Raw genomic sequence first — 19,814 nt, 5'->3', positions numbered from 1 at the left:
TGCTGGGAGAAAGGCTATGAGAATTTGGCTAACACAGATGTATTAACAGGTGGCAAGACTATCTCCCTGTTGGACAGAGGATGCCTGGGACTCCAACATTGTTTTCGAAGTTCCTTTGAAAAAGGTAAGCAAAAATTAATTCAATATTCTTTTAGAAATTTGAATTCACCATGTAGAACAGTGATTCTCCATCCCATCACACTTCATTTTCTCTTTTTATAGCACATACTTTGTATGTTGCCTTTTATTGTCCTGAAATGAAATTCATAGGTAAGTACAACCTACTTCCATACTTAGTTTAAAAAAAATTCGTTGTAATGCTCAAACTATTATACAAGGAAGAAATAAAAGAATTTATAATTAAGTAGTGTATATTGTATACATTAATGCCATATTGAAAATTACATTTCTATTTTTAAATGTTTAGGCATGACTATACTAGAATTAAAGAAATAGTCAGTTATTTGTACCATGAATGCAAAAACTGTAAATGCAGACTGATTTAGGGTGGGTCATATTGCCTTAATGGTAGGAGTTTCCATGACAGTGAACAGCTCATAGTAGATTTCCAAATAAAACCAAGTTCATTCTGCACTTGAGTAATACAGTTATTACTGTCCTAGAAAATTCAACGTACATTACAACTGCAAAAAACCTTTTGTGTTTCTTTCTGAAATGGAGTTCCTTTCTAAGGCTTAGATAATTATGAACAGTTTTTTTCACCAATATGAATGTTGAGGAGGACATTCAAAAGTCATTCAGATATGAGACATACTTGAAGGACTGTTCTCTGAGTTTGACGAGATGTCTAGTATTCATGACCCCACCCACTAAGTGCCAATAAGACCCTTTACTCCCATCATCACAACCAAAAAAATGCCCTGGATCAGCAAGGTTAGGATTTCAACCTAGAAATTCTGAAAATTGTGTTTTTGTTTGACCTAAGAAAAGAATAGATGGGGAAAGCATTTGACTGATACAAAAAAGATAAGAAGAGATCCCATGCCCCATTAAACTGCCCATCATAGCATTGTTTTGCATCAGTAAAAACCCACTTTAAATGCATTGGGAATTTATTTACTTTGTGATTCTTATGCCAGAGTTTTTTTTTGTTTGTTTTTTTCTTGCCTCCTATGTTGTTTCTTTTGCATCTCTGGTCTTAAAAATTAGTTAATTCACAAAGATAAAAATAGGGTTCTTATTCGTATCCACCAGCATGAGGCATAGTGTTTGACATATAATGTATACTTAGCAAATCTTCGTTGAATGAATGAATGGAGGCTCCACCCACATTTGCAGTTATTGTGACTTTTCTCCTATAGTCTTCTTCCTCTCTGTGCAGTTTTTCTAATTCCTCAAATCCCTATACCCTGGCCTCTAAAAGTGGATTCCTAAGGTTTTACAAGGATCTCTGCTTAGCCTCTTTCCTGAAAGAGGGAAAACGGGAGGACTTTAGTTTCCTTTCCTCCACTCGCGTCTCACAGTGCAGTAGCGCCTTGACGTTTCCTAAGTTTTCTCTTTTGCTGCTGTACCTCTAGGACAACAGGTGGAGCACGTGGGAGGTGTTAATTATTTTTAGTTGCAGAGAAAACCAACAACCATTGTTTGCTTAAGAAGGTGTCTCAGCATCATGACAACAAATGCCTCGGTGGATAGTTGATGAAACTTGAGCCATTGGCTTCCTTTCTTAAAGCCTCTTCCTTTGAAAATGTGTATCAGAATGTCTTATACTGCATATGAGAGTTATTTTATCTGCTCTCTTTTATATGTGAACAACATGTTGAACCTGACCTTAATGAGATTAGCTCAGTCAAGTTGCTACCCTGCTTCTAAGTGACGGCTCCAAAGTTTTTCTTTGCCTGCCACATTAACAGAGATGCAAGAGTTATGGCTGCTAAAAGGCTGGTCCTGGGGAATTGTTCCCCAGGATACATCACGGAGGCTCACTTGGAAAGAAATAGGAGCAAGACAGCTGGTGAGGCAAAAAAGAGGGAGTAGGGGCAGGTCTGGGAATCCAGCTGGTCTAACAGTTCTAAGGAGTTACTGGCAAGCAGTTTCTAAGGGGAACATTGCCAGCAGAAGTGCCACATATAAACACTGGCACCTTCAAAATGCTTTCCTTACCCTATTGTTCCCTCTGTCCTCTTCCCCTTTTATTTCAGTTATCAGCATGGCTTGTTAAAATCTAGGCTCCATTTGCTATCTTGTGTCTCACTTATTCTTCCCCACACTGTAGGTCTGGCTTCTGCTTGCACCCACCATTGAAAGTTTTCTGGCTAAAATATTAGCAACTCCCTTTTTTAAAAAAAATCTTCAGTGTTCTATTTAAACTTTTAAAATTTATTTTTATTAAAAAAACACATATGAGTAGTTTAAAATTCAAATAGTTCTACCAAGTTTACCATGAAGAATAGTCCCAGCACCACCCCTGTTTTACCCAATGATAACTCCCCAAAGGCAGTCGCTAAGTAATTTTTACATTATCTTCCAGTATTTGCTTATTTAATTAACTGCTATGTTTATATCACCACTTCTTGATTTTTCAATTTGTGATATTATCTATTGACTTTTTACAGTGGAAGATAAGGATTTAGCTTTTTCACATCCACCACACACATACTTCTATTACCTCATCCTTTTAGTATAGTTATTTCCCAACTTTTGGTTAAATCAGTATTCTAAGTTCAAGTTATGTATGAGGTAAAGACACAGCTCTGAGCCATAGTATACCATGATTATGTTTCCTTTCTTATACTACTTTTGTCGCCCTCGTTCTGGTCTCATTTGTTTGTCTCTTTTCCTATGGACTTATCACTAATTCTTCCTCCACATCTCTAACACCATTGTAAGGTTTCTCTTACTGTGGCTAGGATGCACACGTTAGATTCTATTTTTATGTGAAATCTTTCCTGGAACCCTCTTGCCTCCATAGTCACATCACCTTCCCCTCTTCTATCTGCATCAGATCTCCTGCCTCCATTTGATATGGACGCATAGATTGCATTTATGGCTCACCTCACCCTCATAGTCCAGGATAACCTTCTCACCTGAAGACCCTTAATTTGCAAAGACCCTTTTTCTAAGTAAAACGTAATACTTACAGGTTGCAGGGATTAGCACCTGCTATCTTTGGCTGGCCATTATCCAGCCTAATACAGGCATAAATACTTATTAAATGGTTGGCACTTAACTACTTAACAAATGGGACTATTTTATTTTTTATTTTTGCATAGAGGTGAGACACCACGGGCTCTGTGAATCTACAATGATTCGGAAACTCCACGTTAGGAGGCTGTCCTAGTAATCCAGGCAGGAAATGATGGAGACTTGGGACTAGAGTGGAAGTGGAGGAAAATGGTCAGAAGTGGACAAGTCCTTGATACAATTTGAAGGTAAGGCAGATGGAATTTGCTGATGATCTGGATGAATGATTGGGAGTGTAAGAGAGGAGTCATACGATTTCAAAGATTTCCGACTGAGCAACTTGGGAAATGGCATTACCATGAATTGAGATGAAGAAAACTGCGTGGATCAGTTGTTTGTTTTGTTTGTGTATGTGTTTGGCTGAGGAGGAGGGCAGATGGGAGATGCAGTTTTGTACATGTCTAAAAAAGAAGATAAAAGCAGGGGAAGCAGGAAGGAAAAGATACACATTCCTGACCAGTGGCTGCCTACAGACTCTCCACCTGCCCACAGGCTCATTCCCCCTCTCATGGTGGCCAAATGTCCCTCTACCCATGAGCCTTTCAGGTAGCTGTGTTTTGCCTTCTTGTTTAAACCATGGTCCGAGCAAATACAAACATGAGGTGCCGCCTTAGACAGAGGAGACTCAGAAGGCCTTGTCTGACCCAGAGTCCTCCCAGGGTAGGACAGATGGGCTCTGTAGCTCTGCTTTGGGGGACTGGTCATTTCAGGGCTGTCGCATTTAAAATAATCATGTCAAAGGCTGGAGCAGATTTTGAGAAAGATTGAGTTAGTGGCATTATTTTAACTTCCCCAAACCCTCTCATGGCATTAGATAAATCCAAACTGAATGCCCATGGGTAGCATTTACCATGAAACTAGAAACCCCAAAGTAAGAGGGTGGAGCAGACAACCACCACCAGGCACAGACCTGCCTGGTCTCAGCATCCGCACCAGAGGGAGTGTCAGACAGGAGGAAGCATCTGATGGGCGTGAGTGCAAGAGGCCTTCAAAGTGCCAGCAGTCATCACCTGAGAGTACTGGGGGCCAAGAGGAGAGCAGCAGCTGAGACTGGAAGGGTTTTTTTTCCAGTCCCAAAGTCAGTAAATACTTTGGGGAGATTCAAAACTGGCCTGCTTCCTCCATCTTTAAGAAGTCCTGCTCCGACTTTTGATGGCATTATATTAACTTTAGAATGTTGTGATGGTTGCAAAATATAATGAATGTACTTAATGTGACTGAATTGTATGGTTAAAATGGCAAATTGTGTGTTAAGATATTTTACTGAAGTAAGAAAAGATGAAAAAACTACATAAATCAGAACTAGTTAAGATAATAGAACTCAACAGAATAACAATAAAAATTTTTTAGAAATAAAGACTAAAATAAATATACAAGTGTATGATCAAAATGGATAACGCCTTAAGGGAAACATAGGAGAAAAGAATAAAATTTTTAAAAATCAAAAAGAAGATGAAAGGAACTAGAGAAACGACAAATATTAAAATAAGCACCAATAAAGCAGGACAATACTGAAGAGTAATACAAATATATAAGAGGATTTATTATACCATAAAAGTAACATTTAAGATTAGTGGGACAGACTCATCAATAAATTATTCATATATGTTGGAGTGTAAATAATTCCTTTGGGAGGATTCACAGCATGGCAAAGTAGTGTCTTTAAGGGAGGAGGGAAATAAGTGGATGGGGAACTTCAGGAAAAGGGTGGATTTTCTTTGAGTACCCTTTGTACCTTTCTAAAGTAATATGATCTGAAGTGTGACTGCTTGAGTTGCAGCCCCAGCTCTCCCAATTGCTAGCTCTTCATCTTGGGCAAATACTCGATACTCTTCAAGCCTACCTTTTTTTCCTGTGAAATGGGGTGAATTAGTTAGCCTGGTGCTGCCTGGCACAGAATAAACTCTCAATAAATGTAAGTTGCTAGTGGAAACAACTCAGATGTCCATCAAGTGATGAATGGATAAACAAATGTAGATCCATTCAATAGAATGTTATCCTATCTAATAAAAGAGTAATTTGCAAATTAACCATCACTCTGTTACACCCACAAGCCATGCCCACAAATCCAATCAGGAGGCAAGTATGCAAATTAACCCAGCCAAGGTGGCTGCGGTCACAGAGAGAGCAGGAGGGAAGCTTGGGTTTCCCAGGCAATGGAGGAAGCCAAGCTTTCTGCACACCCTGGCCAGACCAGGCCTCCACTTAAGGCTACAAAGTTTCAATTATAGAAGATAAATAAATTCCAACAGAAATGGCTGCTGCCAGGGAGCGAGCAGAAGGCTTGGCTCTGCTCAAGGCTACAAAGTTTCAATTGTAGAAGATAAATAAATAGCAGATACCAGGGCCTCTGCTTGGGTGGCCGGCCTGCAAACCACCACAGGCCCCTCGCCCAGGCCGCCCCATGCCCCAAGGGAACCACCACCCTGATCCAGGACACCCTTCAGGGCAAACCAGCTGGCCCCCACCCATGCACCAGGCCTCTATCCTATCTAATAAAAGAGTAATATGCAGATTGACCATCATTCCAACACACAAGATGGCTGCCCCCATGTGAACACAAGATGGCCACCATAAGATGGCCAGCAGGGGAGGGCAGTTGGGAGGGACCAGGCCTGAAAGGGAGGGCAGTTGTGGGCGATCAGGCCAGCTGGGGAGGGCAGTTGGGAGGCACCAGGCCTGCAAGGGAGGGCAGTTGGGAGGGACCAGGCCTGCAAAGGAGGGCAGTTAGGGGCAATCAAGCCTGGAGGGGAGGGGAGTTAGGGATGACTAGGCCAGCAGAGGAGGGAAGTTGGGGGCAAACAGGCTGGCAGGGGAGCAGTTAGACATCAATCAGGCTGGCAGGCAGAAGCATTTAGGGGCAGTTGGGAGCCAGCAGTCCTGGATTGTGAGAGGGATGTCCCAGATTGGAGAGGGTGCAGGCTGGGCTGAGGGATACCCCCCTCCCCCGTACACAAATTTCGTGCACCAGGCCTCTAGTATAGTCATGAAAAGGAATGAAGTGCTGACACATGCTACAACAAGATGAACTTTGACAACGTGCTAAATGAAAGAAGCCAGACACAAAGGTCATACATTGTGTTACTTGACAGAAATGAAATCTCCAGAAAAGACATCTCTCCATGCAGAAAGCAGATTAGTGTTTGCCAGGGGCTGGAGGGAGGTGGAAACAAGGAGTGACTGCTAATGGTTAAGGGGGTTCCTTTTTGGGCGGATGAATATGTTTTGGGTTCGATAATAATGATGGTTGCACAAGCTTGTGAATGTACTAAAAGTCACTGAATTTACAATTTAAAACTGAATTTTATATAAAGTATGTAAATTATATCTCAAAATTAGTTTTTAATGCAAATTAACAAATTGCCCATGGTAATGATTACCATCTCTCTCCTTCCTCTTTTTCATTCTCTTTCATGGCCCCCGCCCTCCCAAACCCTCAGTTCCTCCAGCAGTGAAACCCTTTGAACTGACTCCTGCATCCTACGGCTGGTCCAGTGGCAAACCAGTGCACAGGTGCACCTATTACTCTCGATCCCTGGAATGGACTCTGCCAACGGATTATTCTCCTTCGCTTCACTTGATGGCGGTGTTTAGACAAGGCAGCACGTGTGGCCCCGGTCGTGGAGGAGGCCCTGGCTGGCCCCTCAAGTAAATATTTAGGCTTCTCCTCAAGTTTGATCTCTTCCACTACACTACTAACCTCCAGATGCTGTGCTCTGAAAGCCAGGTGGGGTACCTAAAGACACTTGCAAATACTTAGGACTTTGGGGACAAGCCTCCAATCTAGACTTTGCTCTACCACATGCAATATGACCTCAGCCCTGAACCTTCCAGGCCTGAACCTCACGACTGAACCTCACGACTAAAGTTTGCTGAACCTCACGACTAAAGTGGCACAGTGATACTGGCCTTGAATGTTGTACATTGTGGGACTGGTACATAGGTGTTGAGTAAGTGGGGATTTATATCTCATGCCCTGTTCTGGGTGGGCCTCCTACTGCAGTAGTTCACTTGGCTAGTTTTAAGCTGCCCCCAGGATAACTCTAAGCCCTTGTCACTCATCAGGTAGGTTCCACTGATTTGTACTGACCTCCCAACTATAATCATACATGGTAAGGCAACCCAAACCTTTTGGAAATGTGCCCAGTATCTGTTTTCTAAAATACTTATCTGGTGGTCATGAGACATAAGGCCAGCCTCCAGGAGAGACTTTTTACATTTCTCCTGGTCAACCTAGAGTCATTTTCTGCCATCTTCAACTCTATTCAGATTTTACCCTTTTAACCCTAACCTCAGACCCTGCATCTTCTGCCATTTTCCCCTTTCCTGCTTCTTTTTATAAACCCATAACATCTCTCCCCTTTAGTCTTTGTGGCCATAGACAAAATTCCCCCTTTTTCCTCAGTTCTTACCCTTGTCCCTCATTTACCCATCCAACTACCAATTCTCATGCAGTTTTTGGTCCTCACCTCCACCAAGGAAAACCACATCTCAAAACTCAAAGGGCTTCTTTATTACACATCTTCTAATTCTATTTACTTATTCAATTTTATTAAGATTTAAAATACATCCGAATACAGAAATTTATATTTACTATGGGAAAGCTGTAGGCATAAACACTCCTGGCATCTCATCTGTTGCACAGCCGCAGTAGTAAGACATTTCCATTTCTTTTTCCCTCTCAAGGAAAGACCACTTCCCAAAGAGCATTTGGCAGCATATTCTCCCACTCTGGTTGAGCCTTCCTCTTCTTGGCCTCCCGCTCTGGCCTCTGTTCGTTTCTGATGGGTGTTGACATTACTGGCCCAGAAACATTGGGATTCCTCCATGGAATTCGTTGACAGGCAGAATCCTGCAGTAGATACTGGTTTTGAGTTTTTGGCGGAGTCCAGGGCTTCTTCACAGCAGTGCGACTGGATCCACTTGGAAAGAAGTGCGAGTTGATGTTTTGTAGGGAACAGGCCTAGAAGCATCACACTGTGGGACACTAGGCCGGGTGGGGTTGGTCCAACCTGGTCTGGCTGCGTTGGTTGAAATTGGCAGAGCTGGTCTGGCAGGACCTGTCAAAGATGCAGGAGTTGGCTGGAATGCATTGACTGCAGTAAGTTGAGCTGACATAAAACCAGGCCTGGCAGGGTTGGTTGAAGTTGGCTGAGCTGGTCTGGCAGGACCTATCATAGATGCTGCAGTTGGCTGGGATGAATTGACTGCAGCATGTTGAGCTGCATTAGAACCAAGCTGATCAGGATTGGTTGAAATTGGCAGAGCTGGTCTGGAAGGACCTGTCATAGATGCAGAAGTTGGCTTCGATGAATTGGCTGCAGCAGGCTGAGCTGACTTAGAAGCAGGGTGGGCTGGGTTAGCCCCAGCAGGCCGACGTGATACCAGAGACAATGGCCTGCGAGGAACAGGTCGAGCTTGAGGCTTGTCCAAAGTTGGAAAAATCAAAGGTACCAACTTGACCTTCCCAGGTGGTGGCAGCTCGTATTCAGATGGAGATGAACACTCTTTTTCAGCACTGCCATCTGGTTTCTGGCGTTTGACTTGAGTTTTCTCAGGACCTTTGCCCTCACAAGGGGTATCCAGCCATTGTTTGATAGCTAGGGATGGCTGGGGGCCTTTGGGGTTGCTTGAGATTCCCAGGGCCCGGGAGGAAGAGAGTTCAGTTTTCTTATCACTCTTCTTCCCCAGGGCATGAAAAACCTGCACAGACTCCAGCATATGCATCCCTAGGGAGCTTCGGGGCTTTTTGAAGGTCTCTTGGGTCAGCTCAGGTTGGTTTTTCTTCCGCTTCATCTTTGGAATGTTTGGCTTCTCCTCTGCCTTGACATTGTTCCCTGACTGCTTACTCTCTTCAGTTTTCCTGGAGTGGTTTTCTTTTGTTCTTTTGGTCTTTTCTTGCCCATGGTTCTTTGTTTTGCTGGTCCTGCTGGGGGCAGCTTTCTGAGGTTTGTTAGAATTCTTGGCCCTGTTTTCAGGAGCCCTGTCACTGGCTGCAGCTTTGGAAACAGCCACTTCTCCCACGAACACGCAGTCTGGGCTCCCAGGCTGCATTTTGACCATGGGCTCACCACTGATCAGCTCAGAGGCTTTATGTTTGTTCTTCCTGGCTTGATCAGAGCGAGCATTGATGACACTTGACTGTTTCTGCACCTCATTCAAATTGATGGCTCTGGCATCTTTGGTTTTGATCACCTTGGGACCTTTGGCTTGATCAAGTTCATCCAAGGAATTTAAGATCAGTGGAAGGTGTATATCCTCCACCAGTGTAGCGATGTCTGCAAAGCCATCATTGGATTCAGTCCCATTTTCAAGTGTCCCCTGGTCCTTAAGACTCAGGCTGTTCTTTCCCAGACCAGCGTTTTCACAACCAGGCTGCTGCTCCTGGCCAAGGGGATCAATGCACGCCAGGAGCTGGGGAATGTCTTGGATTTCTAAAGGGAGCAGTGGAGGATCTTGGTTTTCTGTGGGGATCTGGTAAGCATCCAGATTCCTATTCTCTTTCTGTTCCTGGCTTGGAGCTGGAGGCAGTGCCAGGTAAATACTAGGACTCTGGACTGGAGCTGCCATTGACATGTCCCCAAGCTCAGGTGGTGGGTTACTGTCAAGCATCTGGATATTGCTGCCACTACAAGACTTGGGGAATTCTGGAGTTTGTGGGAGACAAAATGTTTGGCTTAGAGGTTGCAATCCAAGGGACGTATTCATCCCCAGGGAAGTCTCCATCACTACAAACGAAATCAAGGAGAAGCCAGTCAGTCCCTGTGCACCAGCCATGGGTGCCCCCCTGTCACCACCAATGCAGCAATCATGCCCCTTCCAACAATGGGAACGGCATTCCTTCCAGCTCTTCTTAAGGACCATGGAAGCGCCCTGTGCTAGGAGCCAGGAGGCAACTGTTCTAGTTCTCACTGGGGATCATTTGATGTCATTGTTCCATGGTATTCTGTATGTTTGACAGGGTTGTGATAAGTCAAATAAAAAGTAAATGATTTAAAATATTTTACAAAGCTAGCATTCTGCATGTGGAGTCCTTTTAATTCTCTCCCCTTTCCTGAGAAAATAACACTTCACACAACCGAGTAGGGGAGGAAATGGAGTTCTTCCCGATTAAATAAATAAGCAAGGGCCAATTTTTAGCCTGCTTGCTTTGGACAAGGTCATGGAACACAAGGTCTTAAAACCTGGCATGAATTAAGGAGTGAGGGAAAGTTAAACTAGCACTATCACAGCAAGAGTTCTGAAATTCCTTTTAAAGAGACTGAAGCAATAAATCAAGAGAGTCCATGAAACTGTGGTCGTAGAGGGAGACTAGTCAGGCAGGGGAGTGAACAGTGTGGGACCCCTTTGTATGCTCTTGTGTTCTCATAGCATACATGGCCAATCCAGTGTCTACCTTCCCATCTCTATGAGGTGTTCCCATGGAGTCTGAAAATGGGGAGCAATGACTGAGGGTGGCAGTTACAAAGTCAGGACTTAAAGTCTACCTGTCTGTGGACTCACCACTTCCCAGGTGCAGATTGACCCGAGTTTTTAATGGTGACCCTATTCCTCTTCTTGCTGTTTGAACTCGCTTTGAAAACTTGTCTCTGTGATGGGTTGAGCAGGCACAGAGTAGTAGATTGCAGAGGTGGAGGCCGGAGGTATCACATTTGTGGGCTGGACCTCCTTTAGTACCATGACCATTTCAGGTTGATTTATGAAATCAATAAAAATATATTTTAGAACAATCCAACAGCTCCTGCTGGGTGTGAGTGCTGCAACAGTTTGCTACGCTTCTGTATTCACTGCCTGTGCTCCCAACGTGGGCAAAAATGTGCAGGAGACCCAAGCGGTGTGGCTCACACATTCTCTAGAGCAGAGGCAGTCACTCCCTGGCCTGTCTTTCCCTTGAGCCTGCACTAGTATTGATTTGTGTGCTCTTTCCTAGAACTGAAGCATTTTAGAACCAGGATTCTTTAGGGAACCTGTGTTCTAGCATTCTCATTTTATGAGTGTGAACTAAGGCTCACATAGACTTGTTCAAGTTCTCTCTTTGTGTTAGCATTATTGCCTTGTTACATAACCTAAGCATCCTGACTCCATTGCCAGAGCTCTGCTCTGAGCATTACACTGCCACAAACTGGGAGCAGTATTGCTTCTAATATAGATGAGGGGGTTTTTGTCCATGGAAGGCAGGACAGCTATTGCCACTGTAATCTTCAGTGCCTCATGTTGCCTCCAAGTTCACATACTACTCACATGTAGCTCAGTGCAGTTGATAAATTTGAAGTGTCATTCTTACCCTCTTCATATCTGGTTTCTGATCCTACCTCAAAATGGCTATCTGAAAGTGAGTTTATCAGGAAGTGCTTTATAACAGAAAAACATTAAAATTCTCTGAGCTTTCGGCTACTCGTGTATGAAGTCATTATAATAATAACAGTAATAATTCATATATGAGTAAATGTTATATTATATATAGAGAGAGAACCAGATATAAGTTCTGGAAAGACAATGAAAAATGTTGAACAACATATCACAGAACTAAAAATATATATGGACATAAATGAAAACTGGGGCAGGTAGGAAGCATAAAAAGCCTATCTAATAAAAGATTAATATGCAAGTCGACCATACCTCCGCTACACCCACAAGCCAATCAGGAGTGAATATGCAAATAAACCCAACCAAGATGTCTGTGGCCCGCATCCCTGGATCTGGGTGAGGCCACGCGCCCCTGGACCCGGATGAGGCTGGGTCCCTGGGCCCGGGTGAGGCCATGTGCCCCTGGGTCCGGGTGAGGCCTTGCGCCCCTGGGTCCGGGTGAAGCCGGATCCTGGGTCTGGGTGAGGCCGTGTGCCCCTGGATCCATCCGGGTGAGGCTGGGTCCCGGGCCCGGGTGAGGCCACGCGCCCCTTGGGTATGGGTGAGGCCACGTGTCCCTTAGTCCGGGTGAAGCCGTGCCCCTGGGTCTGGCCGAGACCAAACCAGAGGGAGTCGGACCTCCATTACCACCATTTGTCCACCATCCAGAGCTGAGGGGTCAGTGCTGACATGTACACATAAGGAACTGGTGGACATTGAAATTGGGTCTCAAAAGAACTGTTGGTCCAGAAAGAAACTCACTACAGACTGATTCATTTGCCTGTCAGCATAACTATTATTGCTCGTCTCACATTCAGTTCTTATAAGTATATATCTAGTGACATATGATCTCGCTCATCTAGGGGAAATGATGAACAACATAGACTGAGGAACAAGAACAGAACCAGAAACAAGGAGGCATCGATCGGACTATCGGGCCTCAGAGGGAGGATAGGGGAGGGTGGGGGAGGGGGAGAGTTCAACCAAAGGACTTGTGTGCATGCATATGAGCCTATCCAACGGTTAAGTTCAACAGGGGGTTGGGGCATGCGTGGGGAGGGGGGTGGGATGGGAATGGGGGGATGAGGATAAATATGTGACACCTTAATCAATAAAGAAATTTAAAGAAAAAAAGATGTCTGTGGCCACAGAGAGCAGGAGGGAGGCTTGGGTTTCCCTGGCAATGGAGGAAGCCAAGCTCTCCGCCTGCCCTTGCTGGCCTTGGCCGGGGGCGGAGCCGGGCAATCAGAGCCAGCTGGGGGTCCCCTGCCCAGGGCCCGAGCCTTGGCCAGAGGCTTTAGGCCTTGGCAGGGGTGGAGCCGGAGATCGGAGGAGATAGGTGTGAACTACAGATAAAACACCTTTTCTGACCGCTCATTGGCTAAGCTCCCTGTATGCCACTGGTAATATTCTTAGTAACTTGGGTATAAGAATCCAAAAAGGTGATCTAGGGCTTTTCCACCACACTCCTGGGGAAAAAAACAAAGGTCCGCTGCTGGAGGGCTAAGAAATGTCATATCCTGCCCTAGGCAGTTTGGCTCAGTGGATAATGCCTAGGTTTGCCAACCGCAGGGTCCGGGTTAGATTCTGATCAAGGGCATGTACCTAAGTTGCAGCCTCCTCCCTGGCTGGGGCCCAGGTCAGGGCTCATGCAGGAAGCAACCAAAGTGTTCCTGTTACTTTGATGTTTCTCTCTGTCTTTCCCTTTCTCTTCCACATTCTCTAAAATCAATGGAAATATATCCGCAGGTGAGGAAAGAGAGAGAGAGAGAGAGAGAGAGAGAGAAAAGGAGAAAGAAAAGAAAAGAAAAGAAAAGAGAAAAGTCATATCATATGAAAGACACATCTTGAAAATGCCTAAAGAAAGTTGGACCGGAGTCCATGTTGATGAAAACACCTTGGTGGCTGCGGTGACTGGCAGTGGCTGCAGCAGCAGGGTGATGGGGCTGGTGCCTTTCCCTGATCAGCCCGGTTGTCTCCCACAAAGGGAGGCCAGACTGCTGCTTAGGCCCGCTCCCCATGGGAGCGGTCAGTAGGACATCCCCTGAGGGCTCCCAGTATGTGAGAGGGGGCAGGCTGGGCTGAGGGGACCCCCCCGCCCAGTGCATGAATTTCGGGCACTGGGCCCCTAGTTTACTAATAAATGAAGTTCTGTTTTCTGTATGCAATATTGTTCAAGTGAATATTGCCTATTCTATTTTCGTGAATACTATTAACCAAAAAACAGCCCACAATAGATGGTGATTTTGCATTAATTCCTAACGATTGCATGTGGTCAGAGAAGATATATCACTAAAAATTTCATAACAAGTAATAAAATGCAATAAATGTGGATGTTTTAGATAGCCTTAATATATGTAGACAAATCATTAAAAACTGGTATAAAGCCCTAACCAGTTTGGCTCAGTGGATAGAGCATTGGCCTGCAAACTGAAAGGTCCCAGGTTCGATTCCAGTCAAGGGCATGTACCTTGGTTGTGGGCACATCCCCAGTGGGGGGTGTTCAGGAGGCAACTGATCGATGTTTCTCTCTCATCTATGTTTCTAACTCACTATTCCTCTTACTTCCTCTGTGTAAAAAAAAAATCAATAAAATGCATATTTTTTAAAAAACTGGTATAAAGCAGAGAGCAATCCTATATAATAAAAGCCCAATATGCTAAGTGTCCAGTCATCCAGTCGGCCATTCAACCAATCAAAGCACAATATGCTAATATGCTAAGGCCGGTTGACCAGATGCTATGATGTGCACTGACCACCAGGGGGCAGATGCTCTGACTGGTAGGTTATCTTTCTGCTGGGGTCCGGTAGATCAGGACTGAGCGAGACAGGCCGGACATGCCCTGGAGCCCTCCTGGGGTCTCTCCCTGGCTGGCCAATCTCCCATGTCCCTCCCCAGCCCCAATTGTGGGGTCCCTCAGCCTGGCCTGTGCCCTCTCTCAATCTGGGACCCCTTGGGGGATGTCAGAGAGCGGGTTTCGGCCCAATCCCACAGGTCAGGCAGAGGGACCCCACTGGTGCACAAATTCATGCACCGGGTCTCTAGTATAAATATAAAGGAATTCTATTATTGTGCTCATTCATGTTTTTCTGAGCATTACCCAGCAAGTAACAAGTATTAAATCTAGTAGAAACGTACGTTTCAATTAATATAATCACATAATAAGCATTTTGAAAGTATATATATTTATCTTAAAACTTAGATTATAATCATCAACATGCAGGAAAGTGTGTACCCAAAGCCTTAAAAACCATAATTGATGGAATCCAATCTATATATATATAAAAGCCAAGCGACCGGAACAACAGAATGAACGGAATGGTCGCTATGATGCACACTGCAGCAGCCAACCATCCTGATCAGGGCCCCAATTGGCTCCCCGCAACTTCCCACGTCTCCTCCCCACTGCTGGCCCAGCCTGATGACCTCCATTGGGGCAGGCCAGCCAGACCCCACCTGTGCACAAATTTGTGCACCAGACCTGTAGTTTAAAAATATTTACTGTATGAATCTCCAAGAGACTCCACAAAATTGGTTTTGGATAAATGTGAAATTGGAAATGTGGGACTTGACTTTTTCTTTTTCTTCTTAGGTACCTAAGATCTAAATAGAGATGATGGCTAATTCCCAGTGTGCTGTTAGGAAGTAAATAACTGTAAAGATGAAAAACATCTTTGACTTGGGACATACTTATCACATAAAGGAATTAGACTTTTTGATTAAAGTTAGGATGTATCATTTTTAAAATGTCTTAATTTTATTTTTAATAGACAAAATATCTGCATAATATTATGATTAAAAATAAGAATAAAGTGAAACACTGAATATTCTATTGTCCTCCAGCTCTCTGGATAATCACCTTTATTAGTCTCTTATTTATAGGAAGCATCATTCCTAAACTATATTTTTTAAATGTTGATACTCAAGACTTGTCATGTGCCATCTGTGTTCAGAGAGGCAATAGAAAAACACAGACAACAGAATATGACTTTTCTGATAAACTGCTTTGCCTACTGATACCTTATTCTGGCCTTACTTTCCTTCCTAGTCTATTAATGTAAGCACTGACTAAAATCAACTTTATTTTGCCCTACTTTGAGCAGATTTCACCCTACACTCTCTGCTTTAATTTAAAATCCTTGGTTCCCTTAAGCATTCCATTGTAAAACTACCCTTTTTTGCTCATGCTCTCCTACTTCATTCTTATAGTTACCCCTCCTTCATGCTTATGCGCCTCCCCCCGCCCCACCTTGGTTCCTGTTGGCCTGTGCTGATGAAAACAATCCTAAACTTTCTTACATTTAAATGCTTCCTCACTATAGCCTAGTACTCTTCATCTTCTCTCCCTATTTTCTCTTTTCACCTAGTTTGCATAGAAAACTCCAAAAACAGGTGAATATTACTTTTTAAACAGCACTCAACTGAAAATACTAAAGTTGAAACATTAGTGGTGAGAGACCATAATACTAGAGACATCATATCTATCTATCTATCTATCTATCTATCTATCTATCTATCTATCTATCTATCTATCTATCTCCATATCTATATAGATATATACAGATATACAGAGATATATGTTTTCTCTGTTTTTCTATTGAAACACATTCCAGAAGTCTTGATTTCATTTTCTATATCGGTGTCTTTAAGATTCAGCATTAGAAAAGAAAGGGAATAGAGAGGATAACCAATCTGAAATCCTAATGTAACAGATGAAAGAACAGATTTTGTGAGAGAGTCAATGACTTGTCCAAAGTCACATAGCTAGTAAGTGTCAAAATCAAAAGTGAAATTAGGTCTCAGGATTTCTAGATCAATACTTCCTTTCATATATATATATTTTTTTTTAATTGATTTCAGAGAGGAAGGGAGAGGGAGAGAAATATACTTCCTTTCTTTATGCTATTTTGAGTCTACTGCTAAATTTAGGGGCAAAAATATCTAATTAGAAACTTTTAGAAGTTTCTTTCCTTACCTGACATGGTCAGAGAAGAGGAGGAAATATTAACTGTAGATGCAAGTGATGAGGATGTCTGAGTGGCTGAAGTCAAAGAACGCTTGTGTCCAGTACGAAGGTTACTGGTCACACTGGTCACTGGTCAGTTGTGATCTTTCAAATTTGTTTACTGACACTCCATGGAAACCCAAAATTCTACCAGGTGGTGGTAGGTTTGGTGGGAGAATGATGTCACAAAGCAGGCAGTTTAAATGGATGTGAGAGCCAATAGAGAGGTCATATTCCCAACAAGGAGACAAGATTGGATGGAGGGAGCAGTAGGGGAGCTAAACCAACCCCTAAATGGCTGAGTTCTGGGATAGATGTGCTAGTTGACAAGAAAAATGTGATATTCTCACTTTCCCCAGGCTCTTACGTTAGGGAAATAATCTGCTTATTATATACACTCATTAATTTAATTAGCTAGTAGTTACTTATATTCTCTATAGTACATTTTATAACATCCTATATAATAAAAGCCTAATATGCTAAGTGTCCGTTCGGCCAGTTGCTATGATGTGCACTGACCACCAGGGGGCAGACGCTCTGACCAGTAGGTTAGCTTGCTGCTGGTGTCCAGCCGATTGGGACTGGACATGCCCTGAAGCCAACCTCCCACAGTCCCTCTGGCCTCTAAAATATTTCTTCTAATTTTTTTCAATGTGCACAAATCCATGTACCGGGCCTCTAGTGTATTTATAATTACATGTATTATTAATATCCTAAGAGATAATGGAAGTGGACATTTAGGTTTCACAATTATGGTTCTGAAATCATCAGTCTATCTGATTTGTGAACTTACTGCAGCTTTTGGAGAGCAAAGAAGAGATTAAAAGCTTGATTGCAACTTGGTTAAAGAGTAAATTGAAGTTTGTTGAGTGCTTGTTGTGGAGAATGATGTGGTCCAAGGCTCTTCTCTTTTAGTTTCTTCTTGAATCCTACCTTCCTTGGGCTGGGCTGGGCTGGGCCAGGCCAGGTTGGACTTGCATCTCTCTTCTCTCCCTTTCTTCTTCTTCTTCTTCATTGTAGGCAGTGTTTCTAGACAAGCTTTGTTCTTGCATTCTTACACTCCCGGATGTTACTTCCTGTCAACTTCCAGCAGCAGCAGGCGTCTTCTTTTCAGTGTCTGATGCGTCCCAAAATGGACTCTGCCCATTAGAAGCAAATATCAAAGAGCTAGGAGTCAGCTGACTGCAAACCTTTGCTCTTCTAGCCTTTGGTTGCAGTTCTTCTGCCCATAATGTGCTCCCTCTGGTTCCTTGGGCTACATAGGCTTCCTGCCGTCCTGCTCTTCTATACATGAGAGGCATTCACGATATTTTCCCCTTTCCTTCTCACATAAAGTGTATCTATCCAGTGTGGCAGTTACTGGAGTCTCCTCCCCCTTGCAAACAGCCGCTGTAGAATTTTGGGCCTCTAGGATTCTCTGTCTGCCATGCTTGGGTGGGTGCAAGGCCAGACAGAAATTGAGAGGAGAATAGTTAGAGAAAGACAGAACATGCATGGAGAATAGGGATCAGGCAATGTGGAAGTATACAGAACAAGAGTTCTGTCCACTAGAGAGAATAATCCTAAATATATTTTTGTTTTTGTCACTTATTCATTGGTATATTTATAAAGTATGGATTGTTTTTATGCTCTGTATCAAGCTCTGGTTTTGTCCACATGGAGTGTGTGAAAAGGGCATTGTGGTGAGTTATACTGTGCCCCTGAGCATAAGGAACAGATGTGTGCACTCAGCCCGACTTGGCCTGGCGTGCCCTTGTTCTCTGCCCCTGGTTAGTGCTTTTCCCACTAACCACTCTTGTGACAGTGAGTTAGTGCTGAGCTGCTAATGACTTATACAGGGTGGGGCAAAAGTAAGTGTACAGTTGTTTATATGAAAAATAATACAATAATTAGTGGATAATAAAGAATAATCTCTCGTGTACTCACAAGTATAAGCCTACTTTTGCCCCACCTTGCCCTCTGTTTTCTTGATGGTAAGGTTTTAAGGGTGCCTAGACCAATCTACTTGGGAGCTTTTTTATGTCAGTGAGTAGAAAGTGTGTGATACAAGATGCCAAAACCCAAAGAAGATACCTCATAGATGGGGTCTCCAAAGAGACGTATTTATAAGCCTACTTTTTCTTTTATCAGATTTGAGTTTTTTTCAAAGATGGGGGATGATGCTTAACTGAGAAAAATACACTGAGGGGTTGTTGTAGGGTAGACATATGGCTGAAACATAATTTTTTTCAAGGTTTTTTCTATAAGCTTCATACCTCAGATCGCCAACTTCCATGATAATAGTATGTAACATGAGGCTAAAAGTATATGTAATATCTGCAAGCCAGACCAGTCTGTTTTTAAAATTTTTCTGTTTTCCCATGGAAATCAAAAGAATCAATAGCTACTGCAGGTTAGGATGGATGGTGTAAGATTGGGGAAAGTGTGGTAAGATAAATTATGGTAGCAGATCAGTGCTTACATGTTAAATACTCAGTTCCAACATTCAATTCTATCTAGACAAATCCTTAATTAGGCCATTCCTGGATCCAAACCTCTATAACTATTTTCTCTCCATAGTCCTAGCCATTTAACTTTAGCTTTTGGGCTCCGCATCCTTTAACTCTAAAAAAAAATCTTAAATGTAGGAGGAGGAACCGAAAGAACTTTATTTCAACACTCTGAAACTTAGCATCAACCTCTACCCTGACCTAAATTCTTTTTGTAGATAGGGTATTGTCTTGACCCACTTCCTGCATCTTGTACCCATTGGGATAATTAGGATGTGTCTTGATGAAATATAAGCAACCCATCTGCACCTGGATGCTTTGTTACTCTCACTTTTAATTTAAATAAAGACTAGAATCCCTCAAACCCCTTCATGGTACTTGGGGCCCTATCAGATACTGCTAGATTTTATAGTGTCAACTACTTAGCTGTTGAGTGCTCCAAATATCCTTTGCTCCTATATTTCCCATTCCAGTGTACTACATACCTATTAATGTATTCTTTCACCTCATGTTGGATCCACTCCCATCCAAAGGCCTACTCTTTGCTAGGTCTCATACTTTTTGGAAACCCTATGGTGCCTAGGTCTGGAGTTTCTTGTGTCACATAACCAAATTTGTGCCCTGTTCCCATCTCAAGCTTGTGTCTTGTAGCAAATTGGAAGTATAAGACCAATATTGTTTTTCTAGCTTCTGATAGATTTATGTCAAGTCTGTAGGTATTTGTATCAATAATACTTTTTTGGCCACTACAGGCCTGTTGTATATATTT

General features: G+C 43.2%; 1 protein-coding gene across 1 annotated transcript; it reads right to left on the bottom strand.

The window, feature by feature from the left end:
- Nucleotides 1–8,103: 8,103 nt before the first annotated feature.
- On the bottom strand, nt 8,104–9,981 carry C16H2orf78 (chromosome 16 C2orf78 homolog). The gene has a single exon (XM_054728537.1). It carries the CDS (start codon nt 9,979–9,981, stop codon nt 8,104–8,106), a length of 1,878 nt encoding a protein of 625 aa, XP_054584512.1.
- Nucleotides 9,982–19,814: the final 9,833 nt, after the last annotated feature.

Source organism: Eptesicus fuscus, chromosome 16 (genome assembly GCF_027574615.1).
Source record: "Eptesicus fuscus isolate TK198812 chromosome 16, DD_ASM_mEF_20220401, whole genome shotgun sequence".
NCBI lineage: Eukaryota > Metazoa > Chordata > Mammalia > Chiroptera > Vespertilionidae > Eptesicus > Eptesicus fuscus.
Note: the sequence above shows the minus strand (reverse complement) of the source record. Positions and strands in the feature narration are given on the sequence as shown.

What these genes read in the sequence shown, in the direction of transcription:
- C16H2orf78 (XM_054728537.1), bottom strand. Translation starts at nt 9,981, where the DNA reads ATGGCTGGTGCACAGGGACTGACTGGCTTCTCCTTGATTTCGTTTGTA.